Source organism: Sorex araneus, chromosome X (genome assembly GCF_027595985.1).
Source record: "Sorex araneus isolate mSorAra2 chromosome X, mSorAra2.pri, whole genome shotgun sequence".
Lineage (NCBI taxonomy): Eukaryota > Metazoa > Chordata > Mammalia > Eulipotyphla > Soricidae > Sorex > Sorex araneus.
In genome coordinates this window covers 326,108,094-326,132,164 of record NC_073313.1, presented here as the reverse complement: position 1 = coordinate 326,132,164, position 24,071 = coordinate 326,108,094, and the positions used below count along the sequence as shown (strand labels likewise).

Genomic DNA, 24,071 nt, shown 5'->3' with positions numbered 1-24,071 from the left:
CTGGTGGAGGAAGTTGACACTGGTGGTGGGATTGGTGTTGAAACATTATATGCCTAAAATTCAACTATCAGTAACTTTTTAAAAAGCAAGTTGTTCATCAACTCTCATCCACTGCTGGTGGGAATGTTGTCTGGTACAATCCCTGTGTAAAACAGTATCACAAGTTCTCAAGAAACTTAGAATTGAGCTTTCCATATGACCTAGCATTGCCACTTTTGAGAATCTACTTTCAAAAGGACCTATGCATACCATTATTATGGAGCACTAAGTACATTAGCTAAGATACAGAATCCAGCTAGGTGTCCCAATGACAGTTGAATGGGTAATAAAGCTGCAAACCACACACACACACACACACACACACACACACACACACATACACACACACAATGAAATACTATGCGGTTACAGGAAACAAAATCGTGAAATTTGCTACAACATGGTTGGAGCATTGGGAATGTTAGAATCTTACTTATGTAAAATAAGTTAAATGAAGTAAGTCAGAAGAAGAAGGATGAATATGGAATGATGTCATTTGTCTGCAGTATATAGAATAACTGGACAAGAAAATTTAATGTGGGGGAATGCCTAGACCACTCTTGACCCATAGTATAGGGAGGAGAAGAACAGAAAAAGAAAGAAATATGGGGGAGGAGGAGGAAAGAAGGTAAAAAGAGAAGTAAGGGGGAACAGGGATCAGAGGCTCAGGTCTACCAGTGATGTGGGAGAGTGCATAGCTATATATCCAAAGCACAGACTCAACAACACTGAAAACATGTGATTTAAACTACAACCACTGAACTTTGAAATGTGGCTGTCAAGGAGGCAGGCAGGGGGAGGAGAGACAGAAAGTGGTGGGAGATTGCAAGAGAATACTGGTGAAGGGGAGTGCACATGGTTGTGGGATTGGTGTTTGAATATTGTATACCTAAGACTCAACTTTCAATTTTGTAAACCACAGACCTTAATTAAATTTTAAAAAATAAGTGTTCATAACATTTTAGGGAAATACAAATGACAGTGAGTTATCATCTCACACCAGAGAGAATGGCATATATCAATGAAATGGGAAGCACCCATCACCATTGTGACTGGTGAAAAGGAATCCTCATTCGTTAATAGTAAACTTGCATTCACTATATGCAAGCTAAACAAATAACACTATATAAAACTTTTTTTAAAAGATAAAACATTAAAATAGAGTTCCTTATGATCCAGCATTTATACACCTAGGCAGCTGCCTTTAAAACACAATGACATTAATTTGAAAAGATACGTGTGCACCTATATTCATTTCAGGATTTAATATAATTGCCAGAAAATGTAAGCAACCCAGATGAGCGATGATAGGCAAATGGATAAAGAAGTTGTGGTCTATATATACAATGTGATATTATGAATTCATAACAAAAGATGGAATATTGCAACTTGGGTGGAACTGGAGGGTAACATATTAAGTGAAATAGTCATGGGAGAAGGACAAATATTGGATGATCTCGCACATCTATATTCATTTATAGAGAAAGAAAACAAGGTAATTTGCAGTATCAAATAATAACTGGATCACAGTTGGATCTCAAAACAGGGAATACTAAATAAAGTAGGGAGCGGGGAATGAATATGGGTATTGGAGTTCTTAAGGATACGGGTGAAATAGGCACTTTGATGGTGGTGTGGTATGTTAACTGTGTACATCAGAACCATAAATATTAACACTATTATAAACATATTTTACCACTGTAATAAATACTATTGACCCAAACTATAATAATTTAATAAAATTAAAAATAAAATAAAATTGGTATTTAGAAGTTCCCCCCAAACTTTGTGCCTTGTGGCTATTGTTAACCACAACTATAACTAAATCTGGGAAAGCTGCCTTTCTCTTTTATTCTTCACCAAATTTCATAAAGATTTCAGTAAGATGTTTTTTATATAATGACATTTAATCTAGTTTGAATGTTTTACAGAACCCTAGCATGTTGGGAAAAATGATTTATCTAGATAAAGCACTAGCATTAGTCTGTAATAAAATGAAGTCTGTTGTGTGCAGGGAAAAATGGTAATACCAATTGTCCATTTCTCTTTTTTCATTCTTAGCAGTAGGGAAGAATATTTTCACATGTTTAGATATGATTTTCTTTGAAATGGATATGCTTTATGCCAGATATCATATTGTTAAATCTTCCAGCACCATTATTCTATTCAAGAATTCATCCCTATCTTGGGAGATGCAAAGAAGAGTTGCATATTAGAGTATCATGTGAACTGGGCAGGTATAACACTGTAAAGTGTTGTCTCCAGTTCCTTATTTTTTAGAAAATCATAGGTTTTTATCTTCGGTCCCCATAGTTCAGAGTTGTTTCTTACTAAAATCCAAGTAAGCAGTGATAATAATATAATTTAATTGTCTTTACTGTTTTTGAAATATTACTGCTGAATGAAGAGGGACCCTTATTTCCAGCTCATGGGCAAATTAGATTTTAGACTTCTCCTTCCACTGTAAACTTCCATAAAAGTGTACAACATATAACTGTAGGCACTGAACAATTAGTTATTTAGTATGAGACTGGGGCTGGAGCGATAGCACAGCGGTTGGGCGTTCGCCTTTCACGCGGCCGACCTGAGTTCAATTCCTCCGCCCCTCTCGGAGAGCCCGGCAAGCTACCGAGAGTATTGAGCCCGTGTGGCAGAGCCTGGCAAGCTACCCGTGCGTATTGGATATGCCAAAAACAGTAACAATAAGTCTCTCAATGAGAGACGTTACTGGTGCCTGCTCGAACAAATCGATGAGCAACGGGATGACAGTGACAGTATGAGACTGATCCTCCAATAAGGGGAAATATATAGATGAGCCCTCTATATAATTTCCAGAGCAGAAATTTCCAGTGATATCACTCAGGCATAGAGCCAGAGATTAGTGTTGACTATTCAGGAATGAAGAGAGATCTAAAATTCGTGAGACAGATGCCAGAAAACAAGAATCTGTGTGAGACTAGAAGTCTTCATACAGTTTCCTGTGAGTCCTTGATGAAGACACTGATACAAAGCTGAGAATGGAATGGTGATAATAGAGGTGGTGCAGTGCTTTAAAAATGCTAGCGTTCTATTTTAGCCCAGATGAAGCAACCCCACTGTGCATTTATGTGAACACCAAATATGCCATGTTTTCATTACATGAAAAAGGCTACGTTGAGAATAGGATAATTTGTGGAACATAAGCATTGGAGTATTTAAAAGCATATTGACATCTTACTCTCAAATGGTTCGGACCAAAAAAAATCACTGTACTGAAACTTTTTAGTCACTGTAAGGTTTAGTTTTAAGGAAAAGTTATCATTCTGGCAATGGTTTTATACTCTTCATTGTCAACTTCTAGGTATAAGCTATATGATCTGAAAAATCTTTATGTTGGTTATAGAAATGCTGCTGCTAGTCCTGTGTCTTTGGGAACTTATTCTGCTTATGAAAATTCAGGTAACTATCCACCCTAGTTATTACTGTGGTTTAGAACTACTCATTTACCACCCAAGATTGCTTCTGTGGCCCCGTGTTGAATTACATGAGGATGAGTGTGCCTTCTGAAGATTCTCGTGTTGGCGCTCCTAATTACCTTGGCCATTGGATCAGGGCCAGTTGGAATGTCAACTCTGTGCTATTTGATAATGCTATAAAAAGTCCTATAGCTGCTGCTCTCCAGCCATCTGTGCCTTCCCTTGGCATGACATTATTGGTTTGTCTTTCATTGGCATGATTTCTGTATCGTGGCTTACATCTGCCACTCCTAGGCATTTGCTTGGTGATTAAGTTGACATAAAATTGCTTTCTTAGGACTATTTTTATATATAGGAATTTTATACCTGCTGACTTCTGAAGTAATAATTACCATTTATTACATACATTATAATTATTTTAAACATTACAAATAGACTTTCCTAACCTCTATTGACTCAAACCTGTCTTAGATTTCCAAGTTCAGTTTTTTACTGTCAGAAGTCGCCTTGCTGAACAAGTAACTGATAACTAAAATTAGAAAACCTTTATGTTTATAGACACCAAATTGAATGCAAACATCAACTTTTTTCTTTGTATGCTACATCTTTAGAAGTGTTGGAAAGTGTGTGTCTGTATGTACCTGTGTCTGTGTTTAAAATTTTTAACTTGACTCCAAAAAGATACGTAACAGATCAAAAGGTGTAAATAAGGCACTGAAAGCTAGAAAATATGGGAATGCGTGTGTACTATGACTCCCCTCCAGATGTTGATAGCCTAACCCCAATGAAGGGTATTGGGAAATAGCCTTCAAAGATGTATGTAAGATTAAATGAAGCTCTGAAGGTGCAGACAACCCATTATTACTGGGTACTGGTGTCTTCATTAGAAGAGGTAAAGATACTAGGGATAAATATTCATAGAGGCTATGTGAGGATATGGACAAAGGTAGCCATTTATATGCCCCAAAGAGAAACCTCAGGAGAAACAAAGCCTTTCTGACAGCACGATCATGGACTTCTAGACTCTAGTCCTCTTGAGCCTCTGTGAAAAAAATAAAATGCATTTCTTTGTTTAAAACCACACACCAGTCTGTGGTGTACTGTTATGGCAGCTGTAGCAACTAATACAAATGCTATAACTTTGGGACCATAAATGGGAAAAACTGAAGGTCTAAAACTTGATAAGTTATTAACAAAGCAAGTCGGAAATTAAGTAAAATTGTGGCAAGTAGAAAAAAATTTTAAATTAATGTTGAGAATGTCTAAAATTAGTAATTATAATATGGATGAATTCAATTCTGTAGCACTGTCATCCCATTGTTCATTGATTTGCTCGAGTGGGCACCAGTAATGTCTCCATTGTGAGACTTGTTACTGTTTTTGGCATATGAATACGCCACAGGTAGCTTGCCAGGCTCTGCCATGAGGGCAGGATACTCTTGGTAGCTTGCTGGGGTCTCTGAGAGGGACGGAGGAATGGAGCCGGGGTCGGCCACATGCAAGGCAAACGTACCCACTGTGCTATCAATTCACTAATTTAAAAAGTCAGTGCTCATAAGACTGGGTTTTTGTTTGGGGTCCATACTTGGCAATGTTCAGGGATTATTTTTGATGGTGTTCAAGGGCTCTGGGGTTCTGAGGATCAAACCTAACTGCAGGCAAAGCCTATGTTTGAGCCCTTTTAGCTATTTTCCCAGTCCAAAGAGTTGATTGTTTTAAAATTATCCTGATAAATACTGCATATATAAAGAGGCAATACCAAACAAAAATTGACATAGAAAGACTCAAGTGGAAAAAATATCCCAAAGCAAATGCTGTCACATTTAACCAAACATGTTCAAATAAAATAATTCAAAAGGGACAAAGGTGAGATGCTTTTAAAATATGCCCACAAGTTATTTCATACTTCTCTTTTCAGAGGGTGGTGCTTTATCCTTTACTGGTCTTGAATGTGAGCAGTACTTCAGTTCCGATGCATACCTTCGAAAACTAGCTAGTAAAATGCTTTGTCTTCCCATTTTTACCCACCTTTCTCTTGAATCACTTGCTTTTAGGGAAGCCTACTATCATATCTTACTGGCATTCCCACAGCCCTTTTCAGGGGTACGTGAAGCAAGGAACTGAACTAAAAACCATAGTCCTCTAACCAAAAGCCATGTGAATGATCCATCTAGATGCAGATTCTTCATCTTCCATCATACTTTCAGATGACTGCTTCTCTGGCCAACATCTTAACTGCAACTCATAGGACACCCAGAGTCATCCTTATCCACTTCATTTTTCTGGATTTCTGACACTCAGAAAATTATGAAATCTCAGTGTGTATTGTTTGAAGCTGCCAGCTATAGGAGTGATTTGTTATACAGCAACAGATAAATAATTGAAAGAGATAGTATGTAATAATATAATAGATAATGAAACTAATCCACCAAGTAAACATGGAATTGTTCATTTAGCTATAGAACCTCATAATAATATTGCTTAAAAAAGAAAAGCCTAGGGGCTGGAGCAATAGCACAGTGGGTAGGGCATTTGCCTTGCACACGGCCAACCCAGGTTCGATTCCCAGCATCCCATATGGTCCCCTGAACACCGCCAGGAGTAATTCCTGAGTGCAGAGCCAGGAGTAACCCTTGTGCATCACCAGGTGTGACCCATAAAGCAAAAAATTTAAAAAAGCCTATATACTTTGTTTCCTATGTACAAACAATGAAGGAGGAGAGATATTTTTTAAAAAAACAATCCCGTTCATAATAGTGCCTCAAAAATTCTAGTACCTTGGAATCAGCTTAACTAAAGGGGTGAAGGACCTATACAAAGAAAATTACAAAACACTACTTCAAGAAATAAAAGGGGACATGGGGAAATGGAGACACATCCCCTGCTAATGGATCTGGGGAATTAACATTGTCAAAATTGTAGTACTCCCCAAAGCATTATACATATTCAATGCAGTCTCTATAAAGATACCCATGACATTTTTCAAATAGACAAAATACTCTTGAAATTCATATGGAACAATAAACCCCACAAATAGCTAAGCGATTCTTTGGAAAAAGAAGATGGGTGGCACACCTTTCCCCAACTTCAAACTATACTACAAAGCAGTAGTAATTAAAACAGCATGATATTGGAATAAAAACAGACCTGCAGACCTTTGGAATAGAGTTAATATCCTGACACAGACCCTCAAATATTTGATCATTTAATCTTTGATAAAGGACCAAGAAATGTGAAGTGGAGCAAGGAAAGCCTCTTCAACAAGTGGTGCTGAGAAAACTGGAGAGTTACATTCAAAAAAATGAACTCAGACCTGTCTATCACCAGTCAAAAAAAGTCATATCAAATGGGTTTAAGACCTCAATATCATACCTGAATCCATAAGATAATGGAGAATAATGTAGGCAGAACCGTACATGACATTGAAGCTAAAAGCACCTTTAGGGATGAAACACCACTAACCAAGCAATTGGAAACAAAGATAAACAAATGGGACTACATTAAACTTAGAGGCTTCTTAACCTCAAAAAGAAGTGGTGACCAAAATAGAGAGACAGTACCCATCAAATAAGTGGTTAATATCCAGGATATATAAGACACTGGTAGAAGTATACAAGATAAAACTTCCAACCCCATCAAAAAATTGGAAGAAGTAATGAACAGAAACTTCCTCAAAAAAAGAAATACAAATGGCAAAAAAAGCACGTGAAAAAATTCTCTACATCACTAGTCCTCAGGGAGATGCAAATCAGAACAACAATGAAATATCATCTTAAACCACAGTGACTGGCACACATCAAAAAGAACAAGAACAACCAGTGCTCATACAGATGCAGGGAAAAAAGGACTTTCATTCATTGTTGATGGAAATGCTGACTTGTCCAGCCTTTTGGGAAAACAATATGATATGGGCATCCCTCAAAAAGCTAGAAATAGAGTGCTATTGCTGGGTCAATTCCATGTGACCCAGCAATACCACTTCTGGGAATATATCCCACGGATGCAAAAAAAAAAAAGCAAAAAAAAAACACAAGAGAAATGATATCTGCACTTGTATGTTCATTGCAGCACTGTTCACAATAGCCAGAATCTGGATACAACCTGTATGCCCGAGAATAGATAACTAGTTAAAGAAACTGTGCTACATCTACACAGTGGAATACTATGCAGCTGTTAGGGGAAAAAATGAAGTTATGAAATTTTCTTATAAGTGGATGGACCTGGGAGGTATCATGCTAAGTGAAGTGAGTCAGAAAGAGAGGAACATATATAGAATGCTGCACTCATTTGTGGAATATAAAATAACACAGTGTGAGACTAACACTCAAGGACAGTAGAGACAAGAACCAGGAGGATTGGTTCATGGTTGGAAGTCTGCCTCAAGTGCTGTGAGAGAAGGCATTTTGGATAGAGAAAGAATACTAAGTCAATGATGGTTAGAGAGATTGCTCAGGATGGGAGATGTGCTGACAGTAGACAAAGGACCAAATATGATGATACTTCAGTATCTGTGTTTGCAAACCATAATGCCCCCAAAGTTGAAAGAGTAAGAGGGAAAATTCCTGCCATAGAGGCAGGGGATAGGGTGAGGTGGGGGTGTCTAGAGGGATATCGGGGACATTGGAGGTAGGAAATGTACCCTGGTGGAGGGATGGGTGTTCGATCATTATATGAATGATTGAATGACATAACTGATATGACTGATAATTTTAAGACTCATAACTGAGTAATTATGAAAGGTTTGTGACTGTATCTCACAGTAATTCCCAAAAAAGTAGGTGTAATAGGAACAGTTTTTAAATTTTAAAATAAGATTTTTCTTGCTAAAAATAGTATAAAAATAAATACATCATATGCCTCAAACTTAAAAGCCTATTTCTTGAGGCTAGAGTGATAGTATAAGAGTAGGTCACTTGCATTTTACATAGCTGACCCAGGTTCGGTCCCCAGCACCTCATATTATCACCTGAGCCCTGCCAGGAATGACCCCTGAGCGCAGAACCAGGAGTTCTGAGCACCTCCGGGCATGCCTTTCACCCCAAATTAATAAAAGTATGCTTCTTAGTAACTTTTGGGCTAAAGACCACATAAAACAATGAAACTATTACATCAGAATTTTTACTTGTAGCCAAGGCAATATTATTCTGAAGAAACTTTTAACTTTTAAAATGATAATAATCTATGAGTTAGAGAGACAGTATAGGAGGAAAGGCACTTACCTGGCATGTAACTAACCTTGGGATTCCTTGCATCACATATGTTCTCCAGTCTTGATCATTGCCAGGGGTAAGCCCTGAGCACCACTGATTGTGACCCCAACACCCAACAAATTAAATAATAATAATCAATACTATAATCTTCATAGGTTAGACCACGACAAATCCCAAAACGTAGAGAAACAATACTAATGAAGGACTTAAGTTTTTAAAAATGAAATTGAATTTCTCAACATGATCAAAGCTATTTTCTAGAAAAGATCAATAAGGCAATTATTTGGCAAAAAATCAATAAATGGGACAGACAAATACATAAGAATTGTAAGGGATAAAACAACGGATGAAAGGAATTTGTTTCTAAATCAGAAGATATAAATTTTATTTTGACTTTTAATTATGAACAAAAAAATAAAATAAATTACTATATCCCAGTCTCCTATTTTGATAAATATCTCTATATAACTAAATACTTTAAATTTATATCTTTACACCTGCTGTAGAGCACTATAGCATTTTACTTGTCAGTTAATCAGTGTGTCTCTAAAAGATGAATTAAGATAAATAAATAAAGATGAATTATTATAACTTTTTTTTGCCATACCAGGCTGCCTTAGGCTTACTTATGGCTCTGCAGTTAGAGATCACTCCTGGTGGGAATTTGGTACCACATGGGATATTGGGGTTGAAACTTGGGTTAACTGAGTTCAAGGTAAACACTATCTCTTGGGCCCAAGATTCATTATTTTAAAAGAAATATTCACAGACTATTACTATATCCAACAAAAAAATCTTAGTTTTTTAATATTATTTTTTAATCTAGATGATGTTTAAATTCCTCTGGTTATCTTCTGAAATATTTATTTTAGAAATCTAAGAGTGGCTGGAAGGATAGTACAAGGTGGGGAGGGTGCTTGCCTTACACAGGGCTGACCCTAGTTTGATGCCTATTACTGCATATGGTTACCCAAGCACTTCAAGAAGTAATCCCTGAGCATAGTATCAAGAGTAAAGTCTGAAGCACCACTGGACACAGCCCCAAGTGCACCTAAAATAATAATTTAATTTTTTAATAATAAAATCTAAGTGGTAGCTGGAACTTTATATGCAACAAGATCCAGTATTACATTTGGTTGATGTATCAGATGTGTATTTTATTTGCTTATTTTCGGAACAAGTTTTTACTCTCTTTAAAAATAATTATAAATAAAATTAAAATTACATAAGATAGTATTATATAATTAAACCTAAAAAACTTTGAACCATAGCAGTTCTTTCTCTTCACAATAGAAGGCCATAATTTCCTATCAGCACCTTATAGCTACTTTTGGAAATCTATTTTAATCTGAATTTCATCTTCCTCTCTTCTCGAATTGTCTTGAAATTTATCTATTATATAAACTGAGCTGTTTCCCCTAAAGAGTTTCTTATATTCTGAAATGTGCCAGTCTTCAGAGTGCTTAACATTTTCCCTTGTATTTTGATGAGAAAATTTGTCTCTGTATTTAAAGAAACCAGAAGACAAACTGTTGTTTTTCTTCTAGCCCACAAGGATAAGGATCATCTCAGCAGAGCACTCAGTGAGCTCACAGATTTACCTGGGCACTTTTTAAATTACTGAACCCTCTTCTTACATTTTTCACTTAGATTCTTCATTATTTCAGCAGATGAAAACATATTCAATAACTTTTTATGTTCTGTGGATGTATATACTATAATATATATGTATATACATACATATGCAGTATTTTAATGTCTTTCTACTTTTAGTATCAGTGTAATACCAAGTATTGGGATGATGAAATGAATTGTGAATTTCTCCTTTTAACCTTCCCTCTCCCTTTACCTAGACTTTACCCCCAATCCTCCATCCTTTTATCTTTACTTCCCTACATCTTCCTCCTCCTCTTTCTTCATTTGTTGGTAAATACAATTAGTATGATTTCTTCCATGAATGTTTCATAGAATTCATCAGGGGAGCCATCTGGCCTGGGTTTCGTGTTGTGCGAACACAAAATTTTTATTCTGAATTCAGTTTTGTGAATTAACATATGGCTATTCAGTTTCCTGTTTCTTCTGGAATATTTTAGGAATTTACCAATTCATTGGTGAAGGTTGTCAAATTTATTGGCACAAAGTTTCCCTAATATTCTTTCATTATGATTCTAATGTATGTAGGATCTGTAGTGATGTTCCTTCTGTTGGTCCTGATTTTAGCAAATTTTGTCTTCTTTTTCCCTTGATTATTCTGACAAACATTTATCAATTTTATTGAACTTATAAAAGAATAAGCTTTTGGTTTTATTTTTTATTTATTGTTTGTTCATTTTTATATAATGGGAATCAAGGGAGTTTTTTTTGTAAAAAGCCAGATAGTAAATATTTTACATTTTGTGGGCCATATGGTCTCCATTGCAAGTACTCAACTCTGCCATTATAGCATGAAAGCAGAATAAATAATACATAAATGAATATGAGTGGCTGTATTCCAATACAAACTTTATACATGGACACTGTCAAATGAATTTCGTTGAATATTTTTCTTCTTTGACTTTTTTCTCGAGAAATTAAAAATGTAAAATCACTACTGTTCATAGGCCATATAAAGATCAATAATGGGCCAGATTTCATACTTCTAGCTACAGTTTGTTGGCTGCTACTTTAATTGATATCCATGTTATGCTTTATTGCTACTCTTTTATTGAGAAAGGTATAATTGGTTTGATTTAATTTGCTCTTTTACTTCACTTCTTAAGATGAAAGTTTATACCATTGAGTCAAGTTTTTCTTCCATTGTTAATATAAACACTTAAGCCTAGAAATTTCCATATATACCTATAGATGAATTTTACTAGCACTGATAGGTCATGGTCTTATTTTTATTCAGCTTAAAATATCTTTAAAGTCACCACGTGATTCTTCTTTTTCTCCAGAGCTACTTAAACTGTAGTAAAGAGAGAAATAATAAAATGGTTACTCTTTTATATGTATGCATTTTTTTATTAAAGCACTATGATTTACAAAGTTACTCATGGTTGAGTTTTTCAGAATAGTATAGACATACTGTTCTGAAGCACCAATCCACCACCAGTGTCAGTTTTCCTCCACCAATGTTCCTAGGTTCCCTCCCCTGCCCCTGCCCCTTGCTCCTCCAGCCTGCCCTCTTGACAGGCACCTTTCTAAGTTTGATTGTTAAAGTTTGGGTCTCTTGATTTCAGTGTTATTTACTCTGTGGTTTGGATATTAAGCTCTATCATTCCTTAACACCACCTCTGAACCTTAATCCGCTGACAGGGGGCCTCCATTGTTTCTCATGTGTCCCTTCTCTTCCTCCCCTCCTCTCCTCCTTTCCTTCTCCTCGATCTACTCTAGGGCCAACGTTGATCTGGGCACCCCCCCCTTTAAAATATTGCACTCCTTTATCCAGTTTTTCTAAATATCACATGTAAGCAATATCATCTCTGTTCATTCTTCTTCTATCTTGCTTCATTTAACATGATGCCTTCCAGTTCCATCCATGTCTCCGTGAATTGCATGATTTCATCATTCCTTACAGCTATGTATATATATCAGATCTTCATGATCTACCTGTATATCATTGAATATCTATGTTGATTCCAAATCTTAGCTATTGTATTATTGCATTGAATAATGGTGTGTATACATTCTTTTGATTGAATATTTTTCTATCCTTAGGATAGATACCCCAAAGTGGAATTGCTGGGTCATATGGGAGCGCAATTCTGAACTTACTGAAACCCCCCATACTGTTTTGCATAGGTGTTGGACTAGACAGTGTTTCTGCCAGCTGTGGATCATGGTTACTTTTTCACCACATCCTCGCCAACAGATATTTTTTTCTTAGTTATTTTTGATATGTGCCATTTCCACTGGTATAAGATGATACCTCATTGTCATCTTGATTTGGATTTTTCTACTAATAAGTGATGAGCACTTTCTTATGTGCTGTTGTCCTTCCTCAGAAAAGTATCTGTTCACTTCCTCTCCCCATTTTTTGATAGGGCTTTTAGAATTTTTCAGTTGATCTTTTATATTACCTGGATATCAACCCTTTATCATATGTGTGGGATGCAAATATTTTCTCCCACTCAGCTGTCGTTTAGTTTTAGTCCATGTTTCTTTTGCTATACAGAAACTTTTAAATTTTATATAGTCCCATTTGTTTAGTTTTGATTCTATAGTCTTTGCCAATGTCATAATATCATTGAAGACTCCTTTGACAACAGTCTTGGAGCATTCTGCCTATATTTTCAATGTACTTTATAGATTCACATCTGATCTCCAGGTGTTTCATCCACTCTGAATTGACTTTTGTGTAAGTTGTGAAATATGGATCCAGCTGAAATTTCTTACCTATGGTTACCCAATTCTTCTAACACCATTTGTTTAAAAAGACTTGCTTTATTCAACTTCATGCTTTCAGCTCCTTTGAGAGCTGACTGTATATAGGGGGATTTGTCTTTGCATATTCTCTTCTAACCCATTGGTCAGAGTCTTTATTCCAGTACCGTTCTCTTTTGATTACTATGACTTTATAGTATAGATAAAGGTTAAGTAATGAGATGCCTCCACGTTTCTTGTTTTCCAGTATGGTTTTGGCTATGCGGGGTCTCTATGATTCCACACAAATTTCATAATTGACTTTCTAAGTCCTTGAAGAATGTTGTCTGGAGTTGGATAGGGATTGCATTGAATCTATATAGTGGTTTAGATAAAATGGTCATTTTGACAGTATTGATTATTTCAATTTATGAGCATGGAATGTTTTTCCCACTTTCTAAGATCTTCCTTTTTTTTTCTTGAGTGTTTTAAAGTTTTCATGGTATAGGGATCTCACCTTTTTTTTTTTGATTCCCAGGTACTTGATGTTTTTAAGCACTATTTTAAAAGGGATAGATTCTTTGGTCACTTTCTCTTCTGATTCATTATTTGTATGTAGAAATGCAACTGATTTTTGTGTATTTACTTTGTAACCAGCCACTTTGCTTATCAGTTTATTGTTTCCAGGAGCTTTTGTGTGGACTTTTTAGGGTCTTCATAAAATTGTTACTCATAACTATACCAAATGGAATCTAAATACTAGAAAATATAGTTATAAGCTAAATGTACTGTATATTCTCACTTCTTATTCTGTGGGTCATTTGAAAACTCACATGGAGTCACACAGCTTTTTTTTAAAAAGTGTTTTACAATGAGGTTACAGGGCCAGAGAGATAGCTCAGTAAATTTGAATGAATGCTTTATATGCTTGGAGACCTGGATTTGGTCCCTGGTACAACTTAGTCCCCTGAGCACCACCAGGAGTGACACACAAACATTCTATCTATATTACCCCTTATGCACGATGAGATGTGGCCCAGAACATAACAAAAATGAATAAAAGTGAAATAAATTTCTTTCTTATTTATTATCAGAAAATGTTTGGTTTGTATGTGTATACTTGCACTCCCAAGATTATGTAAAATTTTCTCAGACTATAAGTAGAAAAAACATAAGAAGTTCTCCTGCAGGGGCTGGAGTGATAGCACAGTGGGTAGGGCGTTGCCTTGCACGCAGCTGACCCAGGTTCGATTCCCAGAATCCCATATGGTCCCCTGAGCACCGCAGGAGTAATTCCTGAGTGCATGAGCCAGGAGTGACCCCTGTGCATTGCTGGGTTTGACCCAAAAAGAAAAGAAAAAAAAAGTTCTCCTGTATATGACTTCTTCAGTCTTTTAAATTTATTGAGACTTTTTTGTGCACAACACCCATTCTTGCTTTTTCATTTAATGTACTTCTATTTTTATATTGAACTCTATGTTAATTATATGTGGTGTGATTATTGACCTAGTTGGATTTAAATATTTTATCTCTATTCTTCATCTTTTTTATTTTCTCCCTTTTTTGCACCCTTTTAAAAAAATAGAAACTGCACCAAGAAATGCTAGAAGGTCCCAGGCCACTCTTGATAATGCTTAGCACAGCAGTGTGGGACTGATAGTCCTGGGATCCCAGTGGTGCTCAGTCTAAAGTAACCATGCTCAGAAGCCATGAATTGCCAAGAACTAAACATAGGACCCCACGTTGCTAGCTCATGCTCCACAACTTGTGCTTTCACCCTATGTTCTTTCCATTCTGATAATTCCTTTAAATTAGATAAGAATTTGTAGTTATTACAGTTTACCTATCTTGGTTTATTTATTAACTGGGCCCTTTTAGGGTGTGTGTGTGTGTGTGTGTGTGTGTGTGTGTGTGTGTGTGTGTGTGTGTTTTACCTGCATTTCTGAGCTTTGCTTGTGACCAGCTCAGATCTCTTGGTTAAGATCTCACTTTTTTTTTTATATAATCCTCAAATCTAATGTACCTTGGAACTGTATTTTATGAAATTTATGTTGTCAAGTTCTAGGTTTTGTTATAGTTTTATGTCATTTTAAAGGGGATAGTAATTGGTATCAAATAGTAAATTTTTGTGCCCATTTACCACCAACTTGATCTCTATTGGGATGATACCAGTAAAACTGATAGCTTTCTTCACTTTTTTTTTATAAGGAACTCTGAAATTGGAATCTATCACATTTCCAAATAGTTCCAATTTGTGTTAATAGCAGATAGTCACTAAAACTCACAGACTGTGCTGAGGTACTTATTTCTATCATAATTATCATAATTTTCCAGAATAAGAGTTAGAACATAGGCAAATTTTTCTTTATGAAGGACCAGACCTGAGCCACTGTACCTTGAAGATATAGGCAAAAAGTAAACAAATGACATTGTAGGGCATTTTTTGAGTAAAGTTTTATTTACTAAAATTTTATTTACTAAAACATTGTAGGCTTATATACATCACTTATTGCAATTTCCTTAAATGTTATATAATGGTTACTTTTAAAAAAAACAGTAATGATAAAAACATTCCTACCAGTATATTTATTAAAGTATTCTAAGATTTTGTTAGAATTCTTTTGTTCTTATATATATTCTATAGAGCCATCCCAGGGGTTCCAGATGATGCTGCAGATATAAATTGAGACCTTGCAGTTCTTTGGAGTATCTCCCTTGCTCCAGTTAAAAATTTTTTATTATTAGTTGATTTGAACTAAGGTTCAGCTAGGACATGGTCATTTAAAAAGTGTATAGCTATTGCATGCTTTTAAAGTGCTTCCATAGTTCAAACAAATGTATAAACCCCCAGACACATGACAAAAATTAGAAAAGGCTATAATGACATTAATAGTTATACTTACCTGACAATGACTGATCAGAGTAAAATTTAAAGGTAAAATTCAACCAGTTATTTTTGTTTTATCTACTTTTTATTGCACTATTGTTTAATAATTCCAGGATTATAGTCAGAAACAAATTACCTTTGAAAGGCATAAGAACCTAGAAACAGCAATTTTACACTTTAGATTTCAGATGATGCATAGACAGCCTGTGTGTAAATTTTTTTAAACTTGGATCATAGCCAAAGCTTTATGAGTATTTGTCATCTTTTGTAAGTAGAAGCCAGTTTCATATAATAGTGCTAAATGATGATACTAATATAATGTCAATTTGGCAAATGATATGTTTTTAAATTGACATTGAGAATGACAAAGACTAAGTGATTCATTCTTTTGAATACTTTTCTAAAAACCTTGTTTTCAATTTAATAATGCTTTTTTAATATAACAATCTAGCAAGTAGTAATCCTAGTTAAGATAAATGTTGGAATGTAAAGATAAATATTGCACTTTTCAAATCCACTGACATTTATGTTAACTATTTAGTTTTTGTTTTACAAATTCATCTTAAAATATGTATGTCAAGGCAAGTCACTGTCACTGTCATCCCGTTGCTCATCGATTTGTTCGAGCGGGCAACAGTAACGTCTCTCATTGTGAGACTTATTGTTACTGTTTTTGGCATATCCAATACGCCACGGGTAGCTTGCCAGACTCTGTTGTGCGAGTGCGATACTCTCGGTAGCTTGCCGGGCTCTCTGAGAGGGGCGGAGGAATCGAACACGGGTCGGCCACATGAAAGGTGAATGCCTTACCGCTATGCTCTTGCTCCAGGCCAAGGCAAGTGGTAAAGAATATTCAAAATTTTAACTTCAAGAATATAGTATTGATAACATACTCATAAACAAGGAAAAAAAGAATATCTACAAACCATACAAATGGAATTTTCTTTGTGAGCTATTATTAGGACATTGGAGTGATAGCACAGTGGGTAGGGCATTTGTCTTGCACACAGCCGACTTGGGTTTAATTCCTTTGCCCCTCTTGGAGAGCCAGAGTATCAAGCTACCCAGAGTATCTCACCCAAAAGGCAGTCTGACAAGCTATCCATGGCATATCCGATATTCCAAAAACAGTAACAAAAACTGGTCCAGCCTCTCTGGAAAAGAATATGGACAGTCCCTCAAAAACTAGAAATTGAGCTTTCATATGACCCCACAATACCACTTCTGGGAGTATACCCCAAGGATGCAAAAAAGCACAGTAGAAATGACACCTGTACCTATATATTCATTGCAGCACTGTTCACACTAGCCAAAATCTGGAAACAACCCGAGTGCCCTAAAACAGATGACTGGTTAAAGAAACTTTGGTACATCTACACAATGGAATACTATGCAGCTGTTAGGAGAGATAAAGTCATGAAATTTGCTTATAGATGGATAAACATGGAGAGTATCATGCTAAGTGAAATGAGTCATTAAGAGAGGGACAAAGAAGGACTGCACTCATTTGTGCAGTATAGAATAACATCACATGAGGCTGACACCCAAGGACAGTAGATACAAGGGCCAGGAGGATTACCCCATAAATGGAAGCCTGCTTCATGAGTGGAGGAGAGAAGGCAGATGGAATAGAGAAGGGATCACTAAGAAAATGATGGCTGGAGGAATCAGTTGGGATGGGAGATGTGTGCCGAAAGTAGATGATGGATCAAACATGATGACCTCTCAGTTCTGTGTTGCAAGCCATAATGCCCAAAAGTAGAGAGAGAGTATGGGGAATATTGTCTGCCATGGAAGCAGAGGGAGGGTGGGAAAGGGGGGGAGGTATACTGGGGATATTGGTGGTGGGGAATGTGCACTGGTGGAGGGATGGGTGTTTGATCATTGTGTGATGTAACCCAAACATGAAAGCTTGTAACTATCTTATGGTGATTCAATAAAATAAAATAAATTGGTGCAAGGTCTGAAAACACTGTTAAAAGGTAGAGCATTTATCTCATATGTTAAAACCCTTTGTTCAGCCCCCAGAACCACAAAACAAAGACAGAATCATAGATAAGAAAATAAATTAAAGTTATTTAATCACTGTCACTGTCATCCCGTTGCTCATCGATTTGTTCGAGCGGCACCAGTAATGTCTCTCATTGAGAGACTTATTGTTACTGTTTTTGGCATACCTAATATGCACAGGTAGCTTGCCAGGCTCTGCCTCGGAGACTCAATACTCTCGGTAGCTTGCCCAGCTCTCCGAGAAGGGTGGAGGAATCAAACTCAGGTCGGCTGTGTGAAAGGCGAACGCCCAACCGCTGTGCTATCGCTCCAGCCCCAAAGTTATTTAATAAATATAGTAATATAATACAGTAACTTAATTTAGTGTGTTTTAATTATGGTAATTTCTTTAATACTTGGAATTATAATGAAAATATCATACCCTTGGATTAAAAGAGAAAAACTACCAATTATTCAGTTGTTAGGCTAATGTCATATTGCTTTCAAGTTTTCTTTGTTTTATCCAATTAATTTTATTGTTATAAATATCACCAACCTTGTGCCTATATGATCACATTTTTCCTTTAGGATGATAATCCATAGTTACATACATAAAAATTTTAATTCTAGTACATTGTTAAAATTTGGAATCAATCAGCAAATCAGTTGAAAACTTGAAGTTATTCTAATGGTACTGTATGTAACAAAAGAAAACACATTTCTACAAACTGTTGGTGAAACTTTATATATATTAATAGTTGAATACAGTTTTATTTTTAATTAATTTTTTTAACATCCATCCTTTCACCAGTGTACATTTCCACCACCAATGTCCCCAGTTTCTCTTCCATCCCCAACCCTGCCTGCCTCTGTAGCAGATGCTTCTCTTTCTTCTTTCTCTCTCTCCTCTCTCTCTCTCTCTGAGAACAGGTCTACAAATGTTAATAATGGTATTATTGGCAGGTGGGATAATGTTATTTTTATTTTTTAATTAAAGAACTGATTTATAAATTTATTACTAGTTGAATTTTAGGTATATAATATTTTAACACCAATCCCACCACCAGTGTCAACTTCCCTCCACCAGTGTTCTATATTCCCTCCCCACCTAAACCCCCACCTATCAACCCCCTGGCTGGCAACTTGACAGGCACAGGATAACATGTCTATAATGAAGTGTACATACATGTATTCTTCAAAATCTATTGCAATATTCATGTGTAAAGGTTGAGATATGATTAGACTTATTTCTCCTTTTTATTTCTTTTCCTCAGGGGTAGTTCTGTGAGATATTGATATCAGTTTCTGAACATATTATTTTCATTGAGCATATTCACAGATAAGATGACAGTTTTAGCTGTTATTTAAAAGTATAGAATATCATTGTATTGTAAAACCATAGTTTAGTGACTTCTGCTCTAGAAGGTCTTATATTCCCAGTAAAGTAAGTGGTGTTTTTCTCCAAAACTTTGCAACTTATAATTACCAACTTTTAAAAACCTAAATAATTTGCAATTTTTTCAGTTTGGATTATTTTGATATTAATGAAATACGATATGCTTTCATAAAAACTGTCATTGACACTTCATTTATAAACATCCTGGGTTTTTTTATTGAAGGTCTCATTTCAATAATCATGCTGTTGCAAACAGGAGTTCTGAGTACTTGTCTCTACCTATTTTTAAAAATGTTTATTTAGATTTTCTAAGTGTTACTTTCCACTGCTTCCCCCCCATACATCCAAGTCTTTCTTTCATTTGGAAGAAACTATTGTCTGAGAAAACTTGTTTTCTTAAGTTTTCTGCATACATGTAACAGGTATCCTGATTCTCCTACACTTTTTCTATATTTTCCCTCCAAGTCTAACTCAGATTCATTTCTGGTACTAGCTGCTCCATTTTACTTCGAAGTACTCTGACAATTATCAGCCATTAAATCTACACACTGTTATGTAATTAACTGTTGGTTTCCAGTGGTCTGCCTCCCCTCTAGTAGCTTCTTAAGACTATAGTTATCAGGGATTGGAGAGATAGTGCAGTAGGTAAGGCAGTTGCTTTGCACACTGCCAACCAGGTTAGATCCCTCCCATCCCATATGGTCCCCTGAGCAACTCCAGGAGTGATCCCTGAGCATCACCAGGTGTGGCCCAAAAAGCAAACAAAAAGAGACAATAGACTTGATCTCTGCACTCCAGACAGAATACCTGGCTTTTAGAGGCACTGATTATATGTTTAATGAATGAGTTCAAATAATTATTAAAATAATATTGACAAATACATATCAGCCAAATTTTGTAGTATTCCTTGTAAAAAGTTCATTAGCATAATATATAATGAAGCTCCTTCAAATATTCTCATCAGAGAAAAATAAGAAAAAATTTTTAATCTGGCAAAACTTACTGAGCTAAACATTTTATTAAAACCTTGTATAAACCCCTAAATAGCTAAAATACTTGAACTACAATAGTTATGACTTTGATCTTCAATTCAACAAAATTTGCTTGTGCTGGAAAAGAGAACTGAGAAAATTAAAACACAAAAAGAATATTCATTGGTCATGTGTGTTTTAGTAATCAAAACAGGTTTCTTTCTTTCAAATTCTCCTTTGTAACTTGACCAAGATTCATTTTGGATTAATCTTTTATTTTGCTTATTTCCAAAGGACATCCATTACCTTGCACTAGATAAGGGTGAATTGGCACTAGCTGAAGTGGCAAGAAAAAGAGCAAGTGATATTGATGCAGAATCAATAACCGCTGGAGTTGGTAAGAATTAATGCTATTTTTAAGTGCTTTTTTGTTTTAATCAATACTTCTTCAGTTCCCTTTCTATTTATATTAGTAGGACATGGTTGGTTACTTACTTTCTTGAATCTGGATACGATTACAAGGATATATTTACTTTGTGAAAATTCATTGAATGATACTTTTATGATTTGTGTGCCTTCCTGTGTTTATGTTATACTTTGACTTAAAAAATTGTAATTACCAAATTATTCATCATGTCATCTCAGCTTCTGCTTGGGCAACTTTTGTTTTTGATGATAGCTATTATGCGTTATATTTTTAGGCAAATTCTTAATAGAATAAGCTACTTCTATTTAAATTCTCTCTTGGTCTCATGATTTGTCATTTTGCTTGCATCAAAGAACCTCTTTGAAAATTTTTTTAAAAATCCCAAAAAAATGTTTAAGCCAAGAAATTAATTTGTGCTTTGGAAAAAGTTTGAAATCGAATAGTTGGATTAAATGAGGGGATCTCAGTAAAAATTAGCTTTTCCCAGTAGAATGCAAGCTATCTTGAAGAAGAAAGAGACTATAATGAGGAAACCACAAACCTTTCTTCTAATTCCATTTGGAATTGTGAGTGGTGCCATTCCAGTTTTGGAACATAAGTGGATAGATCACATAAAATGCTATCATCTTGATTATTGCTATCATTATTTAATGGTATCTTATGAAGATAATAGTTGAGGCCAAAAAAGAAAGCCTGAAAAAATAGGCTGAGAAACATGGAAAATAGGAGGATTTAAGCCAAGAAAAAATATTCACCAAAAATTCAGAAATGAGGCAGGGATCAAACAGGTAATACCAAGCTCCATGTCTATGGGGCCACCATTCATCGATGCTCAGGGGTCCAAAGGCCATTTCCAGTGATGCACAGGCCAAGTGCTGCGGCATTCAGGGCCCAGAGGCCCTCTAGGCAATCAGAGCCACATCCAGTGCTCAACAAATCATTTGATGCCAGAATCAGTTAAACTCAAAGCTTTACACATTTGGGGTATGTGCTCTACCACATTTATCTCTGTCCATGACCCTTGATGAATTTCCCTATTGGCATATTTAGGTTTCTTTCTAAATTTTTTACATTAATTTTTGTTTGCATTTTTTCTGAGGTTCAGCCAAAATTTTTATGTATATATTGTTTCTTTGGGGGTTGATAATTGTTTACATTTGAGAACACATTTCATACCTGCAGTTTGAAATGGCCATCCATTTGGTACATGGCCATCCCTGTACCTCGTAACTGTTTTAAATTTGAAGTCTGTGTTGTCTAATATAAGTTCTACCATCTCTGCCTCTGTTTTTTGGTGGGGAGGGGCTTACCCATCAGTGCTCAGGTGTTATTCCTGACTCTGTATTCAGGGATCACTCTCCTGGTAGTTCTGGGGGTACCTGGGTCAGCTGCATGGAAGGCAAATGCCTTACTGTCACTGTAGCCCCAATCCTGCCTTTCTAAAGGTACTGTTTACGTATAAGATTGTTTTCCAGCCATTGACTTTGAGCCTGTGTTTACTCTGACTGTTCAGATGTGCCTCTTGTAGGCAGCAGAATTCTGGATACAGTTTTCTGATCCATCCTGTCCCAAGACTTCTCCAGGGCAAAGGGTTGGGTTGAGGGTTCAGGCTGGAGTCCTGAGGTCCTTCTTGAGCCCCAAATTATCTCCACCACATGCTTAATCTGTTGGTACACTCACCTGATATTTGGTAGGGTCAAGGAAAGCTGCAAGCCAGATAATTCTTTTAAAAAAAACTTTATTTAAACACCATGGTTTACACAATTGTTCATAATTCAGTTGGTAGGGGATTTTGATATTCTCGCCCCAATCTCACCACCTGAATGACCTTCCCTCACATTGTCTCCACTTTTCCAACCACCCCCGCCACCAGCAGGCACAAAGCAATTTGTTTTATATTGCTTGTTACAATCAAATGGCTAAAGAAATTATCAAAAACACTTCAAATAAAAGAATATTTGGGAAAATTGTTATATCTTACCATGAGATTGTTAAGTCTTTGTCTGAGGACTTACTAAGCTGTCCATCACTAGTTGAGCCTTGTGTCTTGTTGTTTTTTGTTTGCTAAGTTTAGTTGGCTTCTATGCTACTTTCCCATCTAATTTGGCATGCTTCTACTGGAATTTCAGTACTGTGGAATGTGCAGCCAAGGATGAACTAAGCATCCTCCCTTTAAGACACTGCATTCCCTCATCCAGTTATTCTAAATGCTGCATATAAGTGAGCTCATCTCATGTTTGTCTTCTTTTGCCTTACTTCATTTAATATGATGCCTTTCAGTTCAATCCATATTGCAGCAAATTGTATGATTTCATTGTTCTTTATAGCTGTGCAATATCCCATTGTGTATATTTATCAAATCTTCACGATCCACTTACCTGTCAGTGGATATCTAGGTTGATTCCATATCTTAGTATTGTACTTATTGTACTAAGTGTTGCAAAGAATAATGGTGTACACACACCCTTTTGAATGAATGCTTTTCTGTCCTGGGGATAGATACACAAAAGTGGAATTGCTTGGTCATATGGCAGTTCAATTCTAAATTTACTGAGAGTTCTCCATACTGTTTACCATAGGGGTTGAACTAGACAACAATCCCACCAGCAGTGGACGAGAGTTCCTTTTTCACCATTATCCCACTAACACAAATTTTTCCACATATTTTTGATACATTTCATTCTCCCTGATGTAAGATAATATCTCATTGTCATCTTGATTTGGATTTCCTTAATAATAAGTGATGCTGATAATTTTTTCATGTGCTTGTTGGCCATCCATTGGTCTTCCTCAGAAAAGTCCCAGTTCATTTCCTGTCCCTATTTTTATGGTGTTTTTGGATTTGGGGGGTTAATCTTTATGAATGCTTTATATATCCTGGATATCAACCCTGTGTCTGATGTGTTGACTGCAAATATTTTCTCCCATCCAATTAGCTGTCTTTTAGTTTCAGTGGTCATGCAGCAACGCTTATTTTTTTTTTATTGTAGAAGTACTGTTATTTATTAAGCTGATTGAATTGGGCATGAGCTCCACATTACTTTTCTTTTATCAGAATGTTAATTTTATTTTATTATTATTATTATTATATAATCACTGTGGGATACAGTTACGAAGCTCTCCTGTTTGAGTTTCAGTCACACCGGACTGAATGATTGATCACCCAACCGTCCACCAGTGCACATATTCCACCACCAAGGTCCCTAGTATCCCTTCCCCCATCCCATCCCTCCCCCTGCCTCTAAGGCAGACAATCTCCTCTAACTCTCTTTTCTATTGCTTGTTATGAATAGCATAAGATGTTGTGCAGCCGCAAGAGAGGCCACAAGCTCCTGGAATTCTAAAATTTTAGA

At 36.1% G+C, this 24,071-nt stretch overlaps 1 protein-coding gene across 3 annotated transcripts in view; it reads left to right on the top strand.

Moving 5' to 3' along the window:
* WDPCP (WD repeat containing planar cell polarity effector) overlaps positions 1–24,071 on the top strand; it is a 326,531-nt gene that overhangs the window by 214,702 nt on the left and 87,758 nt on the right. For 2 of the 3 annotated variants that reach the window (XR_008627319.1, XM_055121824.1), the window contains exon 14: positions 20,586–20,688. The exons of the other annotated variant lie outside the window; for it this stretch is intronic. Coding sequence is in view for 1 of the 2 variants with exons in the window: in XM_055121824.1 (XP_054977799.1) it covers positions 20,586–20,688 (103 nt within the window). In the remaining variant the exon portion in view is untranslated. The remainder of the gene's footprint in view (positions 1–20,585; positions 20,689–24,071) is intronic. 3 annotated transcript variants of the gene reach the window in all.